This window comes from Balaenoptera borealis (genome assembly GCF_965194805.1).
Source record: "Balaenoptera borealis genome assembly, chromosome: 17".
In the NCBI taxonomy this organism is placed as follows: Eukaryota; Metazoa; Chordata; class Mammalia; order Artiodactyla; family Balaenopteridae; genus Balaenoptera; species Balaenoptera borealis.
The window spans coordinates 15,782,190-15,801,951 of record NC_138876.1 but is presented as its reverse complement, the minus strand read 5'-3'; the positions used below and the strand labels follow the sequence as shown (position 1 = coordinate 15,801,951).

Sequence of the window (19,762 nt, the reverse complement as noted above, 5' to 3'; positions counted from 1 at the left end):
AAGGTCCTCCCTGACCTGGTCTTCGCCCCTCGTCCAGCTTCATTTTGCCCAGTGCTTCCCTAGCTCGCCCTGCTCTGTCCACACAGCCCGACTTTGGTTCCCGGAGCAGGCTCAGCTCATTCCCACCTCCCAGCCTTTGTCCTGCTACGTCTTCACATGCCAGCTCCATCCCACCCCTCAGGTCTCAGTTCAAATGTCACCTGTTCAGAGAGCCCTTTGCGGACCATCCTAGATCTTACTATGGTTTCAGTGTTCTTCACTGTTTCATTTATACATGTCTGAAATGATCTTGTTTACTTGCTTGCTGACTGTCTAATTGGGATGGAAACCTAAGACAGAAGAGGTTATCTTGTTTACCACTCTACCCCAACCTGGCACACGGCAGGCACTTAACAAATACATATATTTATATCTATATATATATGTAGATATATATATACACACACACACACATACACACACATATTTAAAGAGATTTAAAGGGACACTAAGCAACTGGGGCTTCAGAAGCATCAACAAAAACAGCAGCTACTCTCCCTGTTAGTTCAAGGTTGCCCATGCAGCTGTTGCCCAAGCATACTCTATCTTGCATAGAATATTGTTAAGAATGTAACTTATCCCTGATTCTTCTATCTCCTATGACAGTGAGCTCTGCAGTTTAAGGTATATGTCTGATTAGAAAACAAGCCATAGGATTATCAAAGGTAGGAAAAAACTTCAAGAAGCCCCTGCCATTTCTCACATCCTCGATATGCCAGCTGGGTGCCCATAGGAAAATTATGTCTTTTGCAATAAACCTTTGGTTACATCAGGCAGTGCCTCTGCCTGCACTGAGCGCCACGTACTTCCAAGACCCTTATTTACTCAATGGATAACACAGATTAAAACCTGGAAAGTTTTGTCCTGACTTTGAGCCTGAACACTGACAGGTTGAAAGAGGGAACATTTCTGCTACATTAATAATCTCCAGGCATGTCAAGATTGGGTAAATATTATTTGCAAGTGAAACATCCCTCTAACTGAGGGCCAAGTTTACACAAATTAATTGTATTCTTAGCCGAGAACAACTTGCCTCTCTGTCTTCCATCCATTCCAGAAAATTCTGAACTTAGAATGATGCCCTATTCCCTGTCGCATTGATCTGAGCAGCTCTGTCTGCCTCAATGAGGCTGCTTAAATTGGGCTCCCTGTCTGCTCTAGCCTCCTTACCCCCACCCTACACTTTTACAAGGTTGGATGTCACATTGCCCTTGACCCCTGGCCCACCATCACTCCCCTCCACTTCTGTTCTTTCCAGCTGCAGGTTTCTGCTCACGCCATTTGTCCCTGCAAAGCCTTCTACCTGCCTCTCCACCTGGCCAAATCCTGGCCATCCTTCAAGGAAGGAGAATCTCAGGTTCTACCTCTTCCAAGAAGCTGCCTCCAGTGCTTCTTCTTCCGTTCTCCTAGACAGGACCAAACCCAGTTTGCTACTGCAGTTACCTTGTACCTTGTCTCCCAGAGTAGCCCAGAAACTCCTGGCCAGCAGAGGCCAGGTCTTAGTTGATTCTCAAGTGACTGTGGCAACACTAGGTGTATGGTATGGACTTAATATAGAAAACACCTGCTTAGGGATTTGAAAACATTCACCTGAAGCAATATTGATGTATGGGGACCTAGCAGAGGACGTTGTCACCTCCTTGCCTTTGGAAAGCCCTTCCTTTAGAAGACTCGAGGGGCCTTCGGATCCTAGCTCACAGATACTTAAACCTCTGTCTCACCCTCAACCAGAGCAACTTAGAGCAATGTCACATGCTCTCAGGAACATCCCTCCTTGGATGGGAAAAAAGTCTGCTGAACTGGCAATTAAAACGCAGCTCACCTATCCAATTTAGCATATCCCCTGTATAATAAGCACCTAACTTAGCCTAGAAACAAGGTAGAGTTTTAGTATAAAATATATTTCTGGGCTCATGGTGGGATATATTTAAATTCTGAATCCTCAAGAAAAAAATTTATACAAAATGGGCACATTTTTGATCTTCTGGTCTCCGAAGTCAGATGGGAAAGAAAATCAGGTAGAAAAGTGGTAAAATAATCAATCTCTATATTTTATTTCATCTTTAATTTCTATTTTCATATATTTTCTAATTCCTGTAATTAGAACCCTAAAGATGACAATAGTTACAGCAACAACTGATGCTCACCATATACCAGGCACTGTCTAAAAGCATTTCATGTGTTTCAACTCAGTTTAATTCTATAGCAACACGATGGGGTAGGTACCATTATCAGCACCTTTTATAGGTGTATGATTTACAAATGAATTTATGAATATACATAAATTGAGAATACATGCTTAAATTATTAATGTACTGTCAGGTGTCCATGGTTGAAAATACCCCTATTCTGGTCTCTCAGCCTTCCTCCATTTTATTGGGTACCCCCTACTTCTGCAAGCACTCCCCCAATCCTGTGGTCACACCCTCAAGGTCTGTGAGTGTCCCCCACTTCTGTGGGCACCCAGAAATTGCAGGATCTGCTGCTTGCCTAAAGGCTTAGTGTGACTGAGAAGGCTCGGAATTCCAAGAGCTGCAGCATTTCTTCGGTAAAATCACTAGCAGCCTAATCACCATTCATTTCAGGGACCTGCTCAGGGCCCTCACTGTTAATACCCCACAGTGAATTCTCACAATTCCCGACCATTTCTGCCAATCACTTTCAAATGGGCTTGCGCCCTGTTCTTTTGATTTTGTTGCCATTGGAATGGCTGGCCGCCTTCCCTCCACCCCAGCTTCTTAGTCTCAATGGAAAAAGATACCCACCAGTTTTAAGACCCAGGTGGCAGGGGCCGCATTCCATCAGAGGAAAGCTGTGCAGCACCAAATTAATCCAAGGTCACTGCGGCAGAGGGACCTGGTGAAGGGGCCAGGCTGCCCTTACACATCACAACCCATCAGGGGCTTGGCAACAGCACGCCCTTAATTTAAGGCATTGGGTTTGAATTTGAGTCATCATGCCATATTTCAGCCTTTCATTTGCCAAACCACCAGTCAACTTAAACTAAAACATGTTTTTGGAAAAGACTTTTAGGGGCGGTAGGAATGCAGTATCTTGCTGGAAACATTCAAATGGACTTAGGGTGGTAATGCAGAAAAAAATTAAAATGTGCACTGGTTTAGGTTGTGGATGTTCTTCTTTGCTGCAGAGGGACAGAGAGAGTGGGGTTGAAAACTTCTGTTTGTCCTTCCTGATCTGATGCACACAGGGGTCACTTCATTCAGGTCAGGAAACGGCTATTCAAGGTTCTTCCTGGTCTGAAGACAGCATCTACAGTTACCACGTACTTGGCCACATTCTCATCCCATAGAGAGAGCCACTGCGAGGACCAGATCAAAGAGCATTCTGGCATTAAAGCGTTAAAGCCCTCTCTTGCACTTGTGCCTCGGTGTGTCTTGTTTAAAAACTCATTATGCAAAATACAACATTTGGGCTCCCAAGTAGTTTCTGAGCTGGTTTACAAACTTGAAAACACACTGGGATCACCTGGTGGATAAATTTAAGTAGCAGTGCCTGGGCATCACCTTCAACTAATGAAGTCGGATGCTCTAGAGGTGGGCTTCCTTAGAGGAACAAGCTTCACAGGTGATTCTACTGTGCAGATGTGATTCTAATGTGTTTACTGGAGACCCACTCTCTCCGCTGGACTGTCTGTGCCCTGGGTGGGTTAGTCAGCACTTGCTTTCTTGTGGTTACGGTTCTAACCCCACCACTGGCCCAGCCCCTGGAATCCTCGCTGGCTCCCCAGGGGACTTTCCAAAATGTGCTGGTCTTGAGGCATGGTGTAAACCCATTTTTTAAAAATGGCCTTTCATAAGTTACTGCTTTTAAAGATTTAAAATCATCTTTAAAACCCAGTTAAAACTATGTTTAAGCCATTGGAGGTGTGTAGAGAAGCAGGTAGAGGCAATGAGTGTAGCCTGAAGCCAATTAAAAAAAGGTACAAAGGCTGTATAAAAACCTCTCCAATTTATATTCAGATTTTGATTCCAAAAGTTCCACAAAATTTTCATGCTGATAAAACATCATAACATTGAGATAGGAGTGTTGGCTATCCCTTTTATTCCCTCTACATGTCTCTTTTATTAACATTGACAGCTAGCATGAACATGACGCCTTTTTAAAAAATGTACTTTGTCTTTAAAGAGGTTAAACAGATTTTAAGGCTTCAAAGTTGGTTCGGTTTCTTACTGGGACTGAGGAATCATTGTAGTATTAAAAAACCATTAAGCTGAAGTAGTAAGATGAGGATAACATACTGGCAAGCTACTTTGCAAAGTTGGTTTAAGGATAAGAAGAGTATTTGAGAAGTGTCTTAAGTTCCTTAGAAGAAAACCCTCAAAACGTGGTGCCTATCATTAAAATGTTTTAAGCTCTTTATAAAAATGACATTTCTCAAATTACAGAGGACTCTTAACAGTGAAGGGGAAAAAAAGATTGTTCTTTCCAAAATGGAAATATCCCCCCCCTTTCTGAACCTAATAACTGAAAGCATTCAGTAGTTTCTTTAACTTAAAGGTTAGGAGAATGTGCTCAGGATGTATTTTACAATCAGATACTGTCAGACACAAGTCCTCTATGCTGAGTTTTTTTTTTTTTTTTTTAAGTTTATTTATTTATTTATTTATTTTTGGCTGTGTTGGGTCTTCGTTTCTGTGCGAGGGCTTTCTCTAGTTGTGGCAAGCGGGGGCCACTCTTCATCGCGGTGCGCGGGCCTCTCACTATCGCGACCTCTCTTGTTGCGGAGCACAGGCTCCAGACGCGCAGGCTCAGTTAATTGTGGCGCACGGGCCTAGTTGCTCCGTGGCATGTGGGATCTTCCCGGACCAGGGCTCGAACCCGTGTCCCCTGCATCGGCAGGCAGATTCTCAACCACTGCGCCACCAGGGAAGTCTCTATGCTGAGTTTTAATCAAGGGCAAAGGGCATGATTCCCCAGGTAATTTTTCTTTTTTTAAGTAGAAAAACATTTTTTATCAACCAAATTGAAAAGACTTTTTAGGGAGAATAAACAACAATTTTGATAAGTAGGTAATAATAAGTATTAGTAGCTGACTTTGAATAACATATTCTGGTCTGCAGAGTATTTCCATACACGTTACTGAGTTTCACAGATACCCTGTGAAGTTAGGTTATTCTAAGTCCATCTTACTCCCGGGGACGTGAGTGTTGGAGAGGCTGAAACAGCATGAAAGCCGTGGAGCTGGGATCTGACCTCAGGCCATTTTACTTTCAATCCTCTGCTTATATGGAACTCATTGTAGCAGCTAAAGAGTGTGGACTTTAGACTGCCCAGGTTTCAGATCCGGATTTCTTCCCTTCTGTAGCTTCGTGACCTTGGACAGGTCATTTTTAGCTCACTGTACCTCTGTTTATGTAAACAGAGATGATAAAAGTACCTACACTTTACAGGGTTAATGGAAGGCTGAAAGGTGTTAGTGCACATAATTGCATGAAACAGATTTTCACTATTTGAATCCTTGTTCCTTTGCTTTATTTCTTGTGAGAAGGAGAACAGGTAGGAAGGAGAACCGTCTTAAAACTGACCAAATGCTGATCAGTTTGGAATCAAGACATCAGATCTGGGTGTCTTCCTCTAACACCTAGAGGATGGAAACTATTCATAGTCTTAGCAACAAGTTTCCAGATCTTCCCGGGCTTGACTCCAAACAGCCTGCACTGGGTGGCTGGCCACAGTGACCTCCCAGAAGCGGCAGAGTCTTGATGAAATGACATGAACATTTCATCAAGAAGGTCTCTCTTATTTTCATCCCTTTTGGACTGGAATAAGGGCTCAGCTGAAGACTAGACAGGTCTGGTCATGGGCTCAGCTCAGAGCTTCTAACCTACAAGAGGCCTGGATTTTTTATCAGGTCAGTTGGGACGGCCAGCCCTGCATCTGCCCAGATGACAGGTGAATGATCCAGGCCTCAAGGGGGCTTGAATGTCATCGCTCTGGCTGAGCCTTCGCAATCATCTGACTCAATGACATGGCACCGAGAAGCACAACCCAGGAAAAAGAAAATAAAAACCCAACCAACTAACACCCACAGCGGGTAAATTCCCTCCTACTTCTGATCCTAAAACCCAAACAGCTGCTACCCCCCCAGGTGGAACCACTGACAAAAACACAAGGGAGCTTAGGGAGAAAAACCACCACCAACCAACTAAAAAGAATCAGTGACTTGAAGGTCATGGTTTGACTTCCTTGCTTTACTACCTTCATCATTAATATTTTGCTAAAGCTCATTAAAAAATTATTTTTTTCCAACATAGGGTTTAAAATGGGAAGCAACTGAGCCAAACAGGTAGTTTCAAGCTTTAAGTGAACCTGGGACTGAATATTGTTACTACATGCGGGTGGGGGAAGGGGGTCACGAGGAAGTAGTTCTGGGGTGCTTTGAACTCATCCAGTTTTGAGGCTTAAACCAAGAATGGCTTAGGGTCACCTAGAGTCAGCTAAAGCCGGGCAAGAAGAACAGTGAGAACAGTCAGAGGTGCACAGAGTTTTTAAAACAAGCCAAGGTGCTTTACAACTTGCTTTCTGCTGAATTCTCTGTTGCTGATCTTACTGCCAGAGCCTGTGCTGCCTGCATGCACTGTGGCCCACGTGAGGTATTACGGCGGCCCCTGTCTGCGGGGGCCAATCTCAGGGACATCCATATGGATGGATCCATCCTATGTGGCTCTCAGTATCCATATAGGAACCTGCAGTACATCGGGGGAGGGGGGAGTTGAGGAATCCATTTTCTGCTTTCCTTAAAATCCCCAGGGTCCTAAAAAGTTTGTTTTTTTTTTTTTTTTGGTGGGGCGGGGAACTACTTCAAGACAACCTGAAAAGACAAATCAACTTGAGAGTCTGGATAATCTACAGAGACTTACCCGTACGACGTAGTTAAATCTTCTGGAATCCAGAATGGCAGTTGAGAAGTCCAGCCTGTTGAAGGCTTCCCCCAAAGTGCAATATCCATGGCGCTGAATGTGAAAACAGGGGGTGCAGAGGTAATTTTCCAGAAAAATCTGCCTGGACCCTGCTGACAAGCTTGGTGGCTGTGTTAGGTAACCTATGGCTATCTGCTGCTTTCCTGTGCCATGATCAGCCCTTTCTGGGCCCCTGGGCCCCTGGCGCCCTGCCCCACCATGAGCCACAAAGATGGGTAGTACAGCCGACAGCTGCTTTAGTCAGTGACTAAAGTCGTGACGTGTACCATTTGGGCCCTTATTCTCTGCACGCACTTGTACTTGCCTGTCAAGGAAAGGTTGGGAGCTGGGTATGTGATGTGTGTTGGTCACTGTAACATACTCCTGGGGGAAGAATTAGCCCCATGTGTGTCAACTCTGTCTGCCATATCTCTAGTGCTTTTCTCTCTGTGATCATCAGAAGCGTTTTTAAGGCTTCATGAGGAAGCCAAAGAAGTTTTGGTCTTTTCTCTGTGAACACACAAGGCACTGGGTGTAGAGAGCCCTGACTCAGTCCCAGCTCTGCTCCTAGTACCTGGGTGGTCTCGGGTGTATCCCTGGCCCTCTCAGGGCCTCAAGTCACAGAGCGAACTAGATGTTCTCCAAGGTCCCTGACAGCAATAGAAATTCTATCAATCTGTCATACTGCCTGTATCCTAGTTATCTGAGCAAATGCCTGTGCAGTGGGAAAATGTACATAAAAGGGTTTTATAAAGTGCCATGCAAATTTAGATATTACAGTGTCTTATTCTCTTCTGCATCTAGCTCATGCAGCCTCACACTGGGTGAGCACGAAAACTTCTCCTGTATTTAGTGATTAACCCTTCCAGGGCTAAAATGAATTGAGTTGAAGTCTAAAAGAGGTCTTAGAACAAAAGGGAGGCACTGTCCTGAGGGAAAGGCTAGAGCTTTATAATAGTGTGTTTGAGATGGGAATATTAATCTTTATAAAGCATTTCTACATACATCATCTCACTGAATGATTGGGGAGCCCACCTAGTGACTTTTGCATCTCTCTCTGTAGCCCCAAACTCTGATGCCTGGCTAGGTAGTGGGCTGCAGGCCTCCACCACCCACATCCAAGAAGACAGTCATGATGTGAAGTAGTTTCCCAGTCTCGCCCCTACCCTGTCAGGGGAGGCATAAAGCTAAGCATACTCCTTAATAAACTGATGGGTGCTCACCTCTTTAGTACTTCCTTTGTGAACATAGATCCATTTTTCTTGGTGGAAATCTACAAAGACAAAATAAAAACAACCCAAAACCCCACAGCTTTAAAATTTATAACATGCCCAAGATTTTAAACTTGTTTTGTTTTCATTTATTCCAAAGTGTAAAAAAGTTTTGACAAAAAAGTACGAAGACTCTACTGACAATCTAAGGGGAGGCAAATGCCTAACTTCTGCAGTGTATAAATATTGGAGTTGTAATTTACTTTGTCAGAAGCACTTCAAGTCTTTGATACTCAGATTGAGTATACCAAAGCTCCAAATTAAAGAAAAAAATCTAATACCCAAGTACGAGTTTGTGTTAAATGCCAAGCTTACAAGTTAAACAAGGCCATAAAAAGTAGAAATAAAACAGATAATATGAAGAAACCATGCAGTACAGATGGAATAAACTAAGGATCAGTAATTCCTGCTTATTAATAGAACTTTATACTCTCTGTTCATACTTACATCCAGCATCTAGAAATGTTACTAGTATTTATACAAGGGAAGAGGGAGAAACAAATCTATGTTCAAAGCCTCAAAACACAGTTCCAAACGAAAGCACACACTGGAACTGGTTCAGCTGACCATACCACTGAATAGTAACTAAATTAACTGTCAAATATAAGTGACAAGCAGGGAAAAAACACCCCAACTAGCAACTGACTTATAAACACGACTGTAAAGAATACATTAATCTCACTCATAAAATGCACAGCCAGGTTTCTGAGTGCAAAGATCCGGGTAACCTCTGTGAATGACACAGTCAACATGAAAGCGGATGCCAAACATGTGAGGTGTGATTTGTTCCCCTGCCAAAACCCAATCATAATGATATTCAAACAGCTTTCTTCTCAAGTTCACAACAAACAGCTTACATTGAGTTTTGGTTTTGCTATTCAGCATGTCCTTCTTTCTCTTCTTGGCTGCAACATCATAGTTCAGGCTGTTGAAAAGATTCTCCTTATTGTATACTTCCTTGCTGCAGTAACTAGGAATAACAGACAAGAGGGGATGAGCTCTAACAACTAGACTTTAACATGAGCTGTTTCTATAAATAGCTTACTGCGTTATAAAACACAAACATACATGCTCCTCAAACAAAACAATGAAGTAACCACTCAAAAGAAGTCTGTACGGGCCCAGTCTTCCCTCTTCGGGGATGAAATAGTGTCACATCTCTGTGGAAGGCAGGGACGGGGGCTTCTGCTTCTTTTGAATTCCCAACAGTGTCCGCCATTGTATTTGACACACAGCCCTGCACTCTTTAGGAGCCGTGCAGGGTACAACAACATTATTTTAAGCAAAAATGATGAATGGATGGGGAGGGAGGGAGGGAGAGGAATGGTTACTGGTATCACTATAATACACAATACTTTCATTTTGCAAAAACATCCACCCCAAGCTGCTTTTCAAAAATACCGCTTTATGGAGATATAATTCACATACCATACAATTCACCTATTTACAGTGTACCCAAGCTGCTTTTAACTAGCATGCTCCCGTGTCTTTAAAACATTTACAAAAATCTGACTTACAGACTGCATTTCTAGGAGATGTTTAGTGTACAGTACTAGTTGTTTAGGTTTTATATAATTCCTTGACTAACACTAGGCATCATGCTGTGAGGTGAAGACCTTGAGTCCTAAATGAAACAAGCTGTATTTACAACTTATACTTTATAAGAGCTGAAAAGACAGAACTGGCCAATTCACAGGTCACTAAAGATGTGCAGTTCAACTTGGGTCAGGGGCATATTTCCTTCAGTAAGCTGAGCTGAGCTGTCATTTGGGGGGCTGACTGAGTTCTATTCTATTATGCAATGGGATTTCAGAGTAAATCTCTGAAGAGCTTCCACAGAAGGAATGCAGGAGAAATACTGAGGTACAATGAGAAGATAGGTTCCCCGATCCCTCCAACCCCCGTGGGCATGCGCCAGGCAGGATTTATAATGCCAACCAGTAAAACATCAATTAGGGTTTGTTTCCCCTTACATCAGCCATATATTAGAGGCCTTTAATTTTCTGAGTTCTTCTGCTGAATTTAAAATATGATTTAATTTATATCTTTTTTGGACCTACATCTGTTGGATAAGATGAGGTACACCTGCACTTCTCCATTGTATGGATATTATGTAAAAGAAAAAAGAGGGGTTGAGACAGTTTCCAGTATCCTGTTGCTACAATGGTCTCTCCAGTAGCACTTCAATAAGTACAATAAGTATCTTGCTAACATGCTTACACGTGACATTACCAACAATATACTCAGTGTTTCTGGACCCATAGGGATAGGCTTGATAGATAATCAGTCATTTGTTAATCTTGCCTCAGAAGGCCATGCTTAATACCATTTACTGAGTTTCCTAATATCATTAGCCTTCTCCTTTTCATTGAGGGAAACAGGATATTTTTAGGTTTCAGGAGCGATTACTGCAGAAATGCGCTCTCTTAGAGGCACTTTCTTAAGTGAGCCCAGGGTGAATGTTTTGGGTCCAGCTTTGTGTCACACGTGTGTGTTTGTCTGCTTGCACAGCTATAGAGGCACAAAACCACTGACCAATCAGTTGACTTGCACCAAGGTCAGCAGGAAAAGAGGGGCAGAAGAAAGGGAGAGCAGAACTCTGAGCCCTTAGAGCTAATTTAAGAAATTTCAATCAATGCTGAGGAGAAGGGAGAACGATGGAAAGTCACTTGATTGGTCCATGATGTACCAAAGCTGAGAACAGCTTTAGAAAACAAAGTTAGGCCATTTTGTGTAAAAATACCACACGAAGCCTTATTTTTAAAGGAAACTCGCACATGCACCATGAACAAAAGCCTACAGCCTGAGTTCCACATAGAGAGAACCATAAAATGAAGCTGCCTTATTCTCAATCACACATTTAAGGTTTAGCAGAACGTTTTCGGAGCCTGGGCCATAGATTGTGACCATTCCTTAGCAATGTTAAATATTTATATTTCATCTTATTCTTTTCTAATTGAAAACATTCCTCAAAGGAATTTGAGCACTTGCTTTCCTCACAGAAACAACAATAACCTGCTTTAAGCCCAAGTGACTCATTTCCAAAGCTAGTTTAAGAAGAATTTGACATAATTGATGATGCTCTCCCACTGGAGAATGTGGAAAAGCTTTAACCGAAGAGAAACCCTGCACTTTTCACTTAGACAATAGGTTTTGGACTTCAGAGGTAGGGCCTGGAAGGAAGGGCTATGGGGTTTATTTGTGTTGCCTGCTTATATGTTTTCTTTTAAGCAATAATATATTTCAGTTAGAGGCTATTTTGAGAGTTCAATTATGTCCATTTCAAGGAAATGCAAAGCCAGTGGAAAATTACAACTGAAATTTTGAACAAGAAAAGCCACCACCATTTAGGAACCACGACATTTTTTTTTTTTTTCAAATAAGCAAAACCATTTAAAGAGGCTGCTTTCTTCATTAAATTCAATAATAACCAGAAAGTTGCTATATTATAGTCAGTTCTTACTAATCTTGATTTTTATAGGCACAGGCCTAGAATAAGAAAAAAGAGCTCATCCAGCCCCGTACTGTCAACACACACATACGAAGATACTTAAAGACAACTTTAGAAAAAGTGAAAGATTTCAAAATAAGCCCATTTGGCAGCAGAGATAAAGGGAGGGAAGGAAAAAAAAAAAAAAAGCCCTATTTCTCATTTCATTTGTAATAACAGGCCATTTAAGAAAGCTGTGGCCTACCCCAAAGGGCTTAGTTGTAGATTAAGGCCAATGAGTTCTATGCTAATTTGCTCCAATACATATCCAATTTGTCAAGCTCACATGGCTAGTAACCAGATTGTTCTGGCAAAACAAACAGCCTAGTGTATGTAGCTCTTAGAACAGTGCCTTGCACACAGTAAGCACTCATAAAATCTTAACTATTATTTTTATTTGCTTATGGCACTAACTCATCCAGGGCACTGAAGTAAACTTCCTGCTTCCTGGTTCAGCCTTAGCTGTACTGGAAAGCAACATTGGAGTTTTCAACTGCAGGCTTGCAGAAGAGTGGCCCAGGCTCAGGGAGCTGAGATTACTCATCCTGGAGGTGGGCTGGGGCGAGATTGGGGGTTGTTGGTGAGGAAGACTGCATGCGAGGTGGCTCAACCATCACTTCCTTGAAGCATTCTTGGATCGCTCCAATTCATGCCGAACTCTTTCCTCGAATGTAACACTTGCCATTCCTCTTCCATCTTATGTAGTTTCAACTTTTTCACAAGGGGCCCTGCTTGAAGCTTATCTGAAATCCTCCCATGATCTCAGTTCAGGGCACTTAGCTGTGATGGGGTTTTGTAACATTCTGCTGCTGGAAGAGGACAGGGCCCTGGACCACAGAGAGAATGGCCAGCAGAGTCCAGAGAAGGTACGCTGGGGCAGACAAACTGTGGTCAACACAAAAACACTGTCCCCAGGCTGCACTACACCAAGTGCACCCTCATCCCTCTCTCCTGTTCAGGCAGCTCACAGAATGGTAGGTGGAATCAGAGTAAGTGCATGAGGTCCCTGCAGGCCTCTGTTTTACATCCACCCGCTCCCTCCCTTTCAAAAGGGCCTGCCTTCTTTGCTCCTAACAGGGGAGGCATTCAACTTCACCTGAGTAGGCAGGCGCTCAGCGCAAACCTGACATCACAGGGAAACATCACCAAGACTGAAAACAGTGGGGATATTCGAGACTACAAACCCAGGTCTCAGAAGGCCAACTGCTTTTAAGAAGTTGGCAGACTTCTCATTGCTAAGTAGGGAAGGAATTGTTTACAATTGCTGGGGGAAAAAAACACTCTGCAAACAAACAGCCAGCTGCTTTGCTAGGAGCTACCAAATGATTCCTCAAATGACTCATCAAAGAGCCACCGGTGGTCACTATATTGATCACCGTTTGTGATGATGGTGGTGGTGACAGTTCTAGCTCAGAAAGCGTGAAAATGGAGGAAAGAAAGGCGATTCAAGAAGGGGAGAGGGGGTGGGAAGCTACCTGATTCCAGCCTGGGTTAAACTTTTGTGGTGAGGTAAAACCTTCTCCAGGTCTCCCCTACTGTGGAGGGAGAGGCACCACTATTTACTTGGAAATAGGAGTGATACCCGCTTATCTCCTGGAGCAGATACAGTGTGAATGTTTATGCGAACCAGAGGCTCTGCATTTTGAGCCTCTCCTGCTGAACCCCATGGCCTGTTTCCTGCTGAGGAGCATCCTACAGTTGTATCTGGGTGGGCCACTGTGACACAGCTCAGCAGATCATGACTGCACCTCCCTAGAAAGAATCCAAACTGTTACACAAAAATAAAGCACTAAAATATTAGATCCTCATTTCTTAGGAATGAGGAGGAAGGAAGGAAGTTTCTACTCTACTAAAATAAAAATAAGCTTTTAGTCTAGGGAGAATAATTTAGGCCTAATTGGTAACTAGAGTCCCTTAAAAGAGTCTAGTGACAGCAGTTGGTCTTTTTATTTTCCTGTAAATTATCTGGTTTTCCATAAATAAGATTTCTTTATAGTGCTCCCCAAACACCCCAGGGACTGCTTCAAAGTGTCTTTAACATAAAGGTCAATGTGCTCTTGTCTCTCCTGGCAGACGCACAAGATTAAATATTTTTTTCCCATTGGAAGACAAAAGGTGATGCTTTACAAATCACAAACAGGTGTGGGGCTCTGGAGGTCAGGACGAGGCAATAACGATTTTTCCTTGATAGTTTTCGTGTGAGTGCCAGGGGCTCAGCCAAACAACCACTGGTAAATCTGAGTGGGAAGCTGGCCCAGGTACAGAACTCTCCACTGAAGTCAATTTAAGGTCTGGGGGTGTGGAGAAGTGGTTTTCAGCAAAGGCCCGGGATAAAGGCACCCAAGGGTAAGCGGTCTGCACTGATCCCCTCTGGGCCAAATGGCAGCGATCCGGAAGCCATCTGTGGAGAGCATGACAGACGGACTCCAGACCACCTAACTCATTAGTCGCTGCTTCCCTGTGTTATTAACGAAGCGGAGCATCAGGCACGGTGGACCTCGGATTTTCCACCAGACTGACAGAGCTCAGGTGGAACTTGAGTCCAGAGGCTCACCCAAGCCAGGTGGGCTTTCTGCAGGTGATAGGCATCACTTGAAATGGGGGCGCACTCACTATACACAGAAAACTGACCGAAAGGGCCACCGAGGAAACAGGTGCAAAGACGCCGTCCTTACAGAAGTAGAAGGCTTGTGGGATCCATGCCCCGCCTCCCTTCCCTCCTCCGCGGCTGTTTCTGAGTCCTTACCATGGCTCCGCAAGTCCGCCCGCAAGCGCTGGTGCCCCAGGGACCATCTGGCTGCCCCTTCCTGGTTACTCATCCTCTCTGCCCACTCTGTGGTCGCCTGTGCGTGGGAAGAGCCTGGAGGTGCTCCGGACGGGACCCGTGTGCAATCCCGTCTCCAGACTTGTGCTCAGAGCCCCGCCACCTCAGAGTGAAAGCTGTGCAGCCCACTCGCCGGCGCCCCGACCCGCAAACCGCGCGATACCGGTGTCCTTTAAGGCAGGGGACCCCTGAAGTTGTGTGTTTAAGCTTTAGCGTTTGGGGACTAGATCCGCGTTTGTCGTCAGATTCTCAGAGGGACACGGGGTTCTGTAAAGAGTCGTGCCCACTTGGAGACTCTGACCTTGAACCATAAGAGAAACCAAATACCCCGAATCCCGTGCTCTGGCGACCTCTGCAGAAACCGGGGCAATTCACTTCCATCCTTCTGGTCAGGGGCTCCCTCCTCACCCTGTTCCGGCCCGGCCTGCGTCCCAGTCACCCGACCCGCTCCCGGAGACCAACCGGGTCAGTTCTGCGCAGCTGAAATTAGTGGCGATCCCCTCACCTGCTGAGGTCGTTCACGAAGCTGCCGCTCTTCTCATCCAGGAAGCGCTTCCAGCCATCGGCCGTCTTCACCCAGCTCTGCCCGGGGGACCGCCAGTCCTGCCCGAGGAATGGCATGGCACTGCCAACGGACGCGACGGATGGACGCGACGGAGTGATGGACGGGACTGGCCCGGCGGCCTTGGGGACGCGCCGCCCTGGGCGGATGCTCGGGGTGCCGGGGCCGGTGAGGGCGCGGCTGCAGGGAACCCGAGTGGAGGGCTGCAGGATCGGGGGTGCGGAGCGGGGTACCTGCGCTCGCGGGGGGCGCTGTGGAGGGTCGCCGGGCGCGCGGGGCTCGCTGGAGTGCTGCGCTGCTCTCCCGGCCGCCGTATTTATCCCGGGCCGCTGGCCGCGGCTCTTTGTTGCCGGAAGAGGCGCCTGCTCTTAGCCCGGCCCCCCCAGCCCGGAGGCCACGTGGCTTTGTTTATAGGCTCGGCTTGTTTTCCGAGGCGCCCTCGGCTCCTGGTCTTCTGGCTGTTGCACAACCGCTTGCTGGTGGAAACTTGAAGCCGCGCCGCGGGGCCGGGGCTCCCACTGCCCCTTCGCCTCTGGCCCTTCTGCGCTCCCACCCCGCCCCCAGGGCGCAGCTTCTGCAGCCGCGAGATTGAGGCCGGGCACTCGGGAAACTGCGCCCCGTCCTCCTGCAGCTCCCGGCCTGGCGAGGTGCAGGGAGGAGGAGGCCCGAGTGGCGTCTGGATCGCTGCGGGGCGGGGGGTGGGAAGAAAGGACGGCACCCTTCCCAACCGCGAGCTGTCACAATCGAGCCCCGCGATCCGGAGCACCCCTGCAGGAGCCGGGGCCCGGCACAGCGCGGCCCGGAGCCGGGTAGGAGGGCGCAGCCTCCTTGGCCTCTCTCGCTGCCTAGACCCGCTCTTGGGCGAAGGAGGGGACCCACCGCGAGGCGGGAATGGGGCGGGGGGACAGTCCCCCCACCTCACCCTGCCCCAGGACTGTTAAAGAGTCGGCTGTCAGGCCTGTCTCCGAGGTGGCAAAGGGAGGAGAAGGAGGCCAGGCGGCAGCTGGTCCCCGCGCGGTGGGAGTGGAGAGCAGGGACAGTCCTCCACCCCACTGTGGGCACCCTAAGCGAGCAGCGCTGGCGCCTGGCCCGGGTCTAGGGCGCCGGGGAATGGGATTTTATTACGAAGAACCGCGAAGCCCCTTTCCCCTTCCTGCTGTTCGGCATCCTCTGGGCTATTAGGCTCTCCTGGGAAAATAATCAAGCCAGGAGTTTTGTTTTAGTTTTGGTGAGCGTTTAGGGAGAGGGGCCCAGAATGCGCCTCCTCCCGACTGCTGGGGACTAAAGGAAGTTCGGTAAAAGTCCACAGTGAGGAGGCGATGCCCGGGAGTCCGAGGCCCTCACAGACCTCAGTTTATTAACCTAATCCTTGAAACCGCGGCGGGGGGCGGGGGCGGGGGCGGGAGGGGGGCCCAGTGTGGCAGTTCTGGTTTTCCAGATGAGGGCACCGAGGGCCGCTGAGAAGGGTTAAACCAGTGACTTACTCAGGGTCACGAGGCTAGTTTCTTCACAATCCACAGTACAATCGGAAATTATCCTGTTTGCTTTTTGGTAACAAGCTACCACTCTCTGCAGAATGTAATCTCCGGGAGAGATCAACCGTCCTGTTTTGGGGGTATCCCAGCTCCAGCACCTTGCAAGGCCCAGAGTAGGCCTTAGATAACTATTTGTCCAATGAGTAGGTGAATACATACGGGAAGCTGCTGACATCAGGGTATCTTCTTGTTCTTCATGACTTCTAGTTACGATGCTTTGCAGTCTGTTCCATTTGTCAATTAGATTGCAAAGAGTGGTCACAACAGAGTAAAATCTGCATGCTCAATAATTAGCTTCCACTTGATTCCTTGATTCTTCCACACCCCTTCCTCTGCAGCCATCAACATTGTCCCACCGACTCTGTGCAATCTTTAAGGCTCAGAGTAGACAAAGAAATTGTGTGTGCCTTGGGAGGGTACATGTTGGAGGGGAAAGGAGGTGTTTTTAATAAAGTCTGTTTTCAAGTAGCCAGAGTTTTCTGATTCAGGTTTTCCACCATAAATTATTTATTAGCATAGTTATAGTAAAAATATCTTGTAAAAACACTGCAGAAGGTCCCAAATAAATGATAGTCACTACGATCATGCTGACAGATGAGACAGTGTTGGGTCTGGCCTTTGTTGGAGAGAATTGATTCCTGTAAGGGAGCATAATTAAGAGATGTGATTATTAAAGATGCATGCTAGTTACATGTCAGCAAACTACATCTCTGTAGAAACTATAGAAGTCAGAAGATTTGAATTCTATTTCTGCTAGAGCAACATACTGTCTGTCTGACCTGCATGAATGACAAATTCTGGAGGCACAGTTTCCTCAGCTGTCAAGAAAGAGTAGAGCCTATAAATGCCTACCTTTCAGGATTGTTTAGAAAATGTGTTAAATGGGATTATGGTTACCAGTTCTTTCCTCTTTGGTAGTGTAGTGCACTCACATGGCCCATGGCCTCTTAATAATATGTAACTCCCTGATTCTTTTTTTAAAATTGAAGTATAGTTGACTTACAGTATTATATTAGTTTCAGTGTAATGATTCAGTGTTTTCATAGATTATACTCCATTTAAAGTTATTATAAAATAATGGCTGTAGTTCCCTGTGCTGTACAATATATCCTTGTTGCATATCTATTTTGTATATAGTAGTTTCTGTCTCTTAATCCCCTACCCCTATCTTGGCCCCTCCCTCCCCACTAATATCTATTATTTTGTTCTCTGAGTCTGTTTCTGTTTTGCTATATACTGTATATTCATTTTTATTTTTTAGATTCCACATATAAGTGATAAAGTAAAATATTTGTCTTTGACTTATTTCACTAAGCATACTACTTTCTAGGTCTATCCACCTTTCTGCAAATGGCAGAATTTTATTCTTTTTTATGGCTGAGTAACATTCCATTTGTGTGTGTGTGTGTGTGTGTGTGTGTGTGTGTGTGTATATCACATCTTCTTTATCCATTTGTCTGCTGATGGACACTTGGGTTGCTTCCATATCTTGGCTATCGTAAATAGTGCTGCTATGAACATTGGGGTGCATGTATCTTTTCAAATTAGTGTTTTCATTTTTTTGGATATATTGCCAGGAGTGGGATTGCTGGATCATATGGTAACTCTATTTTTTAGTTTTTTGAGGAACCTCCATACTATTTTCCATAGTGGCTGCACCAGTTTACATTCCCACTAACAGTGTACATCCACAACCTCACCAACATTTGTTATTTGTAGACTTTTAGATAATAGCCATTCTGACAGTTGTGAGTGATATCTTATTGTTGTTTTGATTTACATGTCTCTAATAGTTAGTGATGTTGAGCATCTTTTCATGTTAGCCATCTGTATGTCTTCTTTGGAAAAATGTCTACTCAAGTCTGCCCATTTTTTAATCAGGTTGTTTGTTTTTTTGATATTGAGTTGTATAAACTGTTTATATATATTTTTTGGATATTAACCCCTTGTCGATTGTATCATTTGCAAATATTTTCTCCCAATCAGTAGGCAGTCTTTTCATTTTGTTGATGGTTTCCTTTACTGTGAAAAAGCTTTTAAGTTTAATTAGGTCCCATTTGTTTATTTTTACTTTTATTTCTTTTGCCTTAGGAGATAGATACGAAAAATATTGTTACCATTTATGTCAAAGAGTGTTCTGCCTATGTTCTCTTCTAGAAGTTTTATGGTTTCAGGTCTTATATCTTTAATTTTGAGCTCATTTTTGTATATGGCATGAGGAAATGTTCTTTTCTCATTCTTTTACATGTAGCTATCCAGTTTTCCCAGCACCACTAATTATTGAAGAGACTGTCTTTTCTCCATTGTATATTCTTGCCTCCTTTGTTGTACATTAATTGACCATAGGTGCATAGGCTTATTTCTGGGCTCTCTATTCTGTTCCATTGATCTATGTGTCTGTTTTTCTTGCCAGTACCATGATGTTTTGATTACTGTAGCTTTCTATTATAGTCCAAAGTTGGTACTTCCCTGATTCTTGACATTAGCCTTGGCCATGTAACTTGCTTTGGCCAATGGGATGCTAGTGGATATGATGTGAGCAGAGAATATAGAGGATATGATGTGTGCGCTTGTCTGATTGGGCTAGTCCTCTTGTACTTCTACCAGCACCCTGGCAAGAGCATACCTGGGGTAGCCACTGCTCCTCAAGCTTTGGTCCTAGGATGTGACACATGGAGCAAACACCCCAGTTGTCCTACAGTTATGTTAACAAGAAATAAATGTTTATTATCGAATGCTTCTGAGATTATTGTCATCTTTTATTATACAGAATTATTGTGTCAATAGCTGACTACTACAAAGGGTTGAGTAGATAAAAGTTTGTGAAAGTTTTAATTTGAAAGATTCAAGATTCAAGCACAAGTAGGAAATCACAGTTTTTGGGTCCTTGTCTTTTTGGGGAAGAACTAATCTCAGGAAGCCTCAGTGTTTGTCTCTAGTCCTTTGGTTTTCTCCTTCTCAAAAAAAAAAAAATGTGGCTATCATATCTTAGCTCAGCCTTTACTGAAGTATGAGTGACTGCTTTAGATTTCCCACACCATTAAAAATCCAACTTGACACTTCTTCCAACACATGGTTTCTAACTAGGAAGCCTTGTAATGCTGAGCCCTTCAAGATAAAG

The 19,762-nt window shown here is 44.8% G+C and overlaps 1 protein-coding gene across 2 annotated transcripts in view; it reads right to left on the bottom strand.

Moving 5' to 3' along the window:
* Positions 1-16,468, bottom strand: part of FBXO32 (F-box protein 32) — a 35,049-nt gene extending 18,581 nt beyond the window's left edge. Inside the window, exons 1-4 of one of the 2 annotated variants that reach the window (XM_082363103.1) lie at positions 15,050-16,468; positions 9,088-9,200; positions 8,183-8,232; positions 6,921-7,013 (exon numbers count right to left, since the gene is read on the bottom strand). In XM_082363103.1, the coding sequence (XP_082219229.1) occupies positions 6,921-7,013; positions 8,183-8,232; positions 9,088-9,200; positions 15,050-15,165 (372 nt within the window). In that variant the 5' untranslated portion in view covers positions 15,166-16,468. The remainder of the gene's footprint in view (positions 1-6,920; positions 7,014-8,182; positions 8,233-9,087; positions 9,201-15,049) is intronic. The other variant, XM_082363102.1, reaches the window with a different exon arrangement.
* Positions 16,469-19,762: the final 3,294 nt, after the last annotated feature.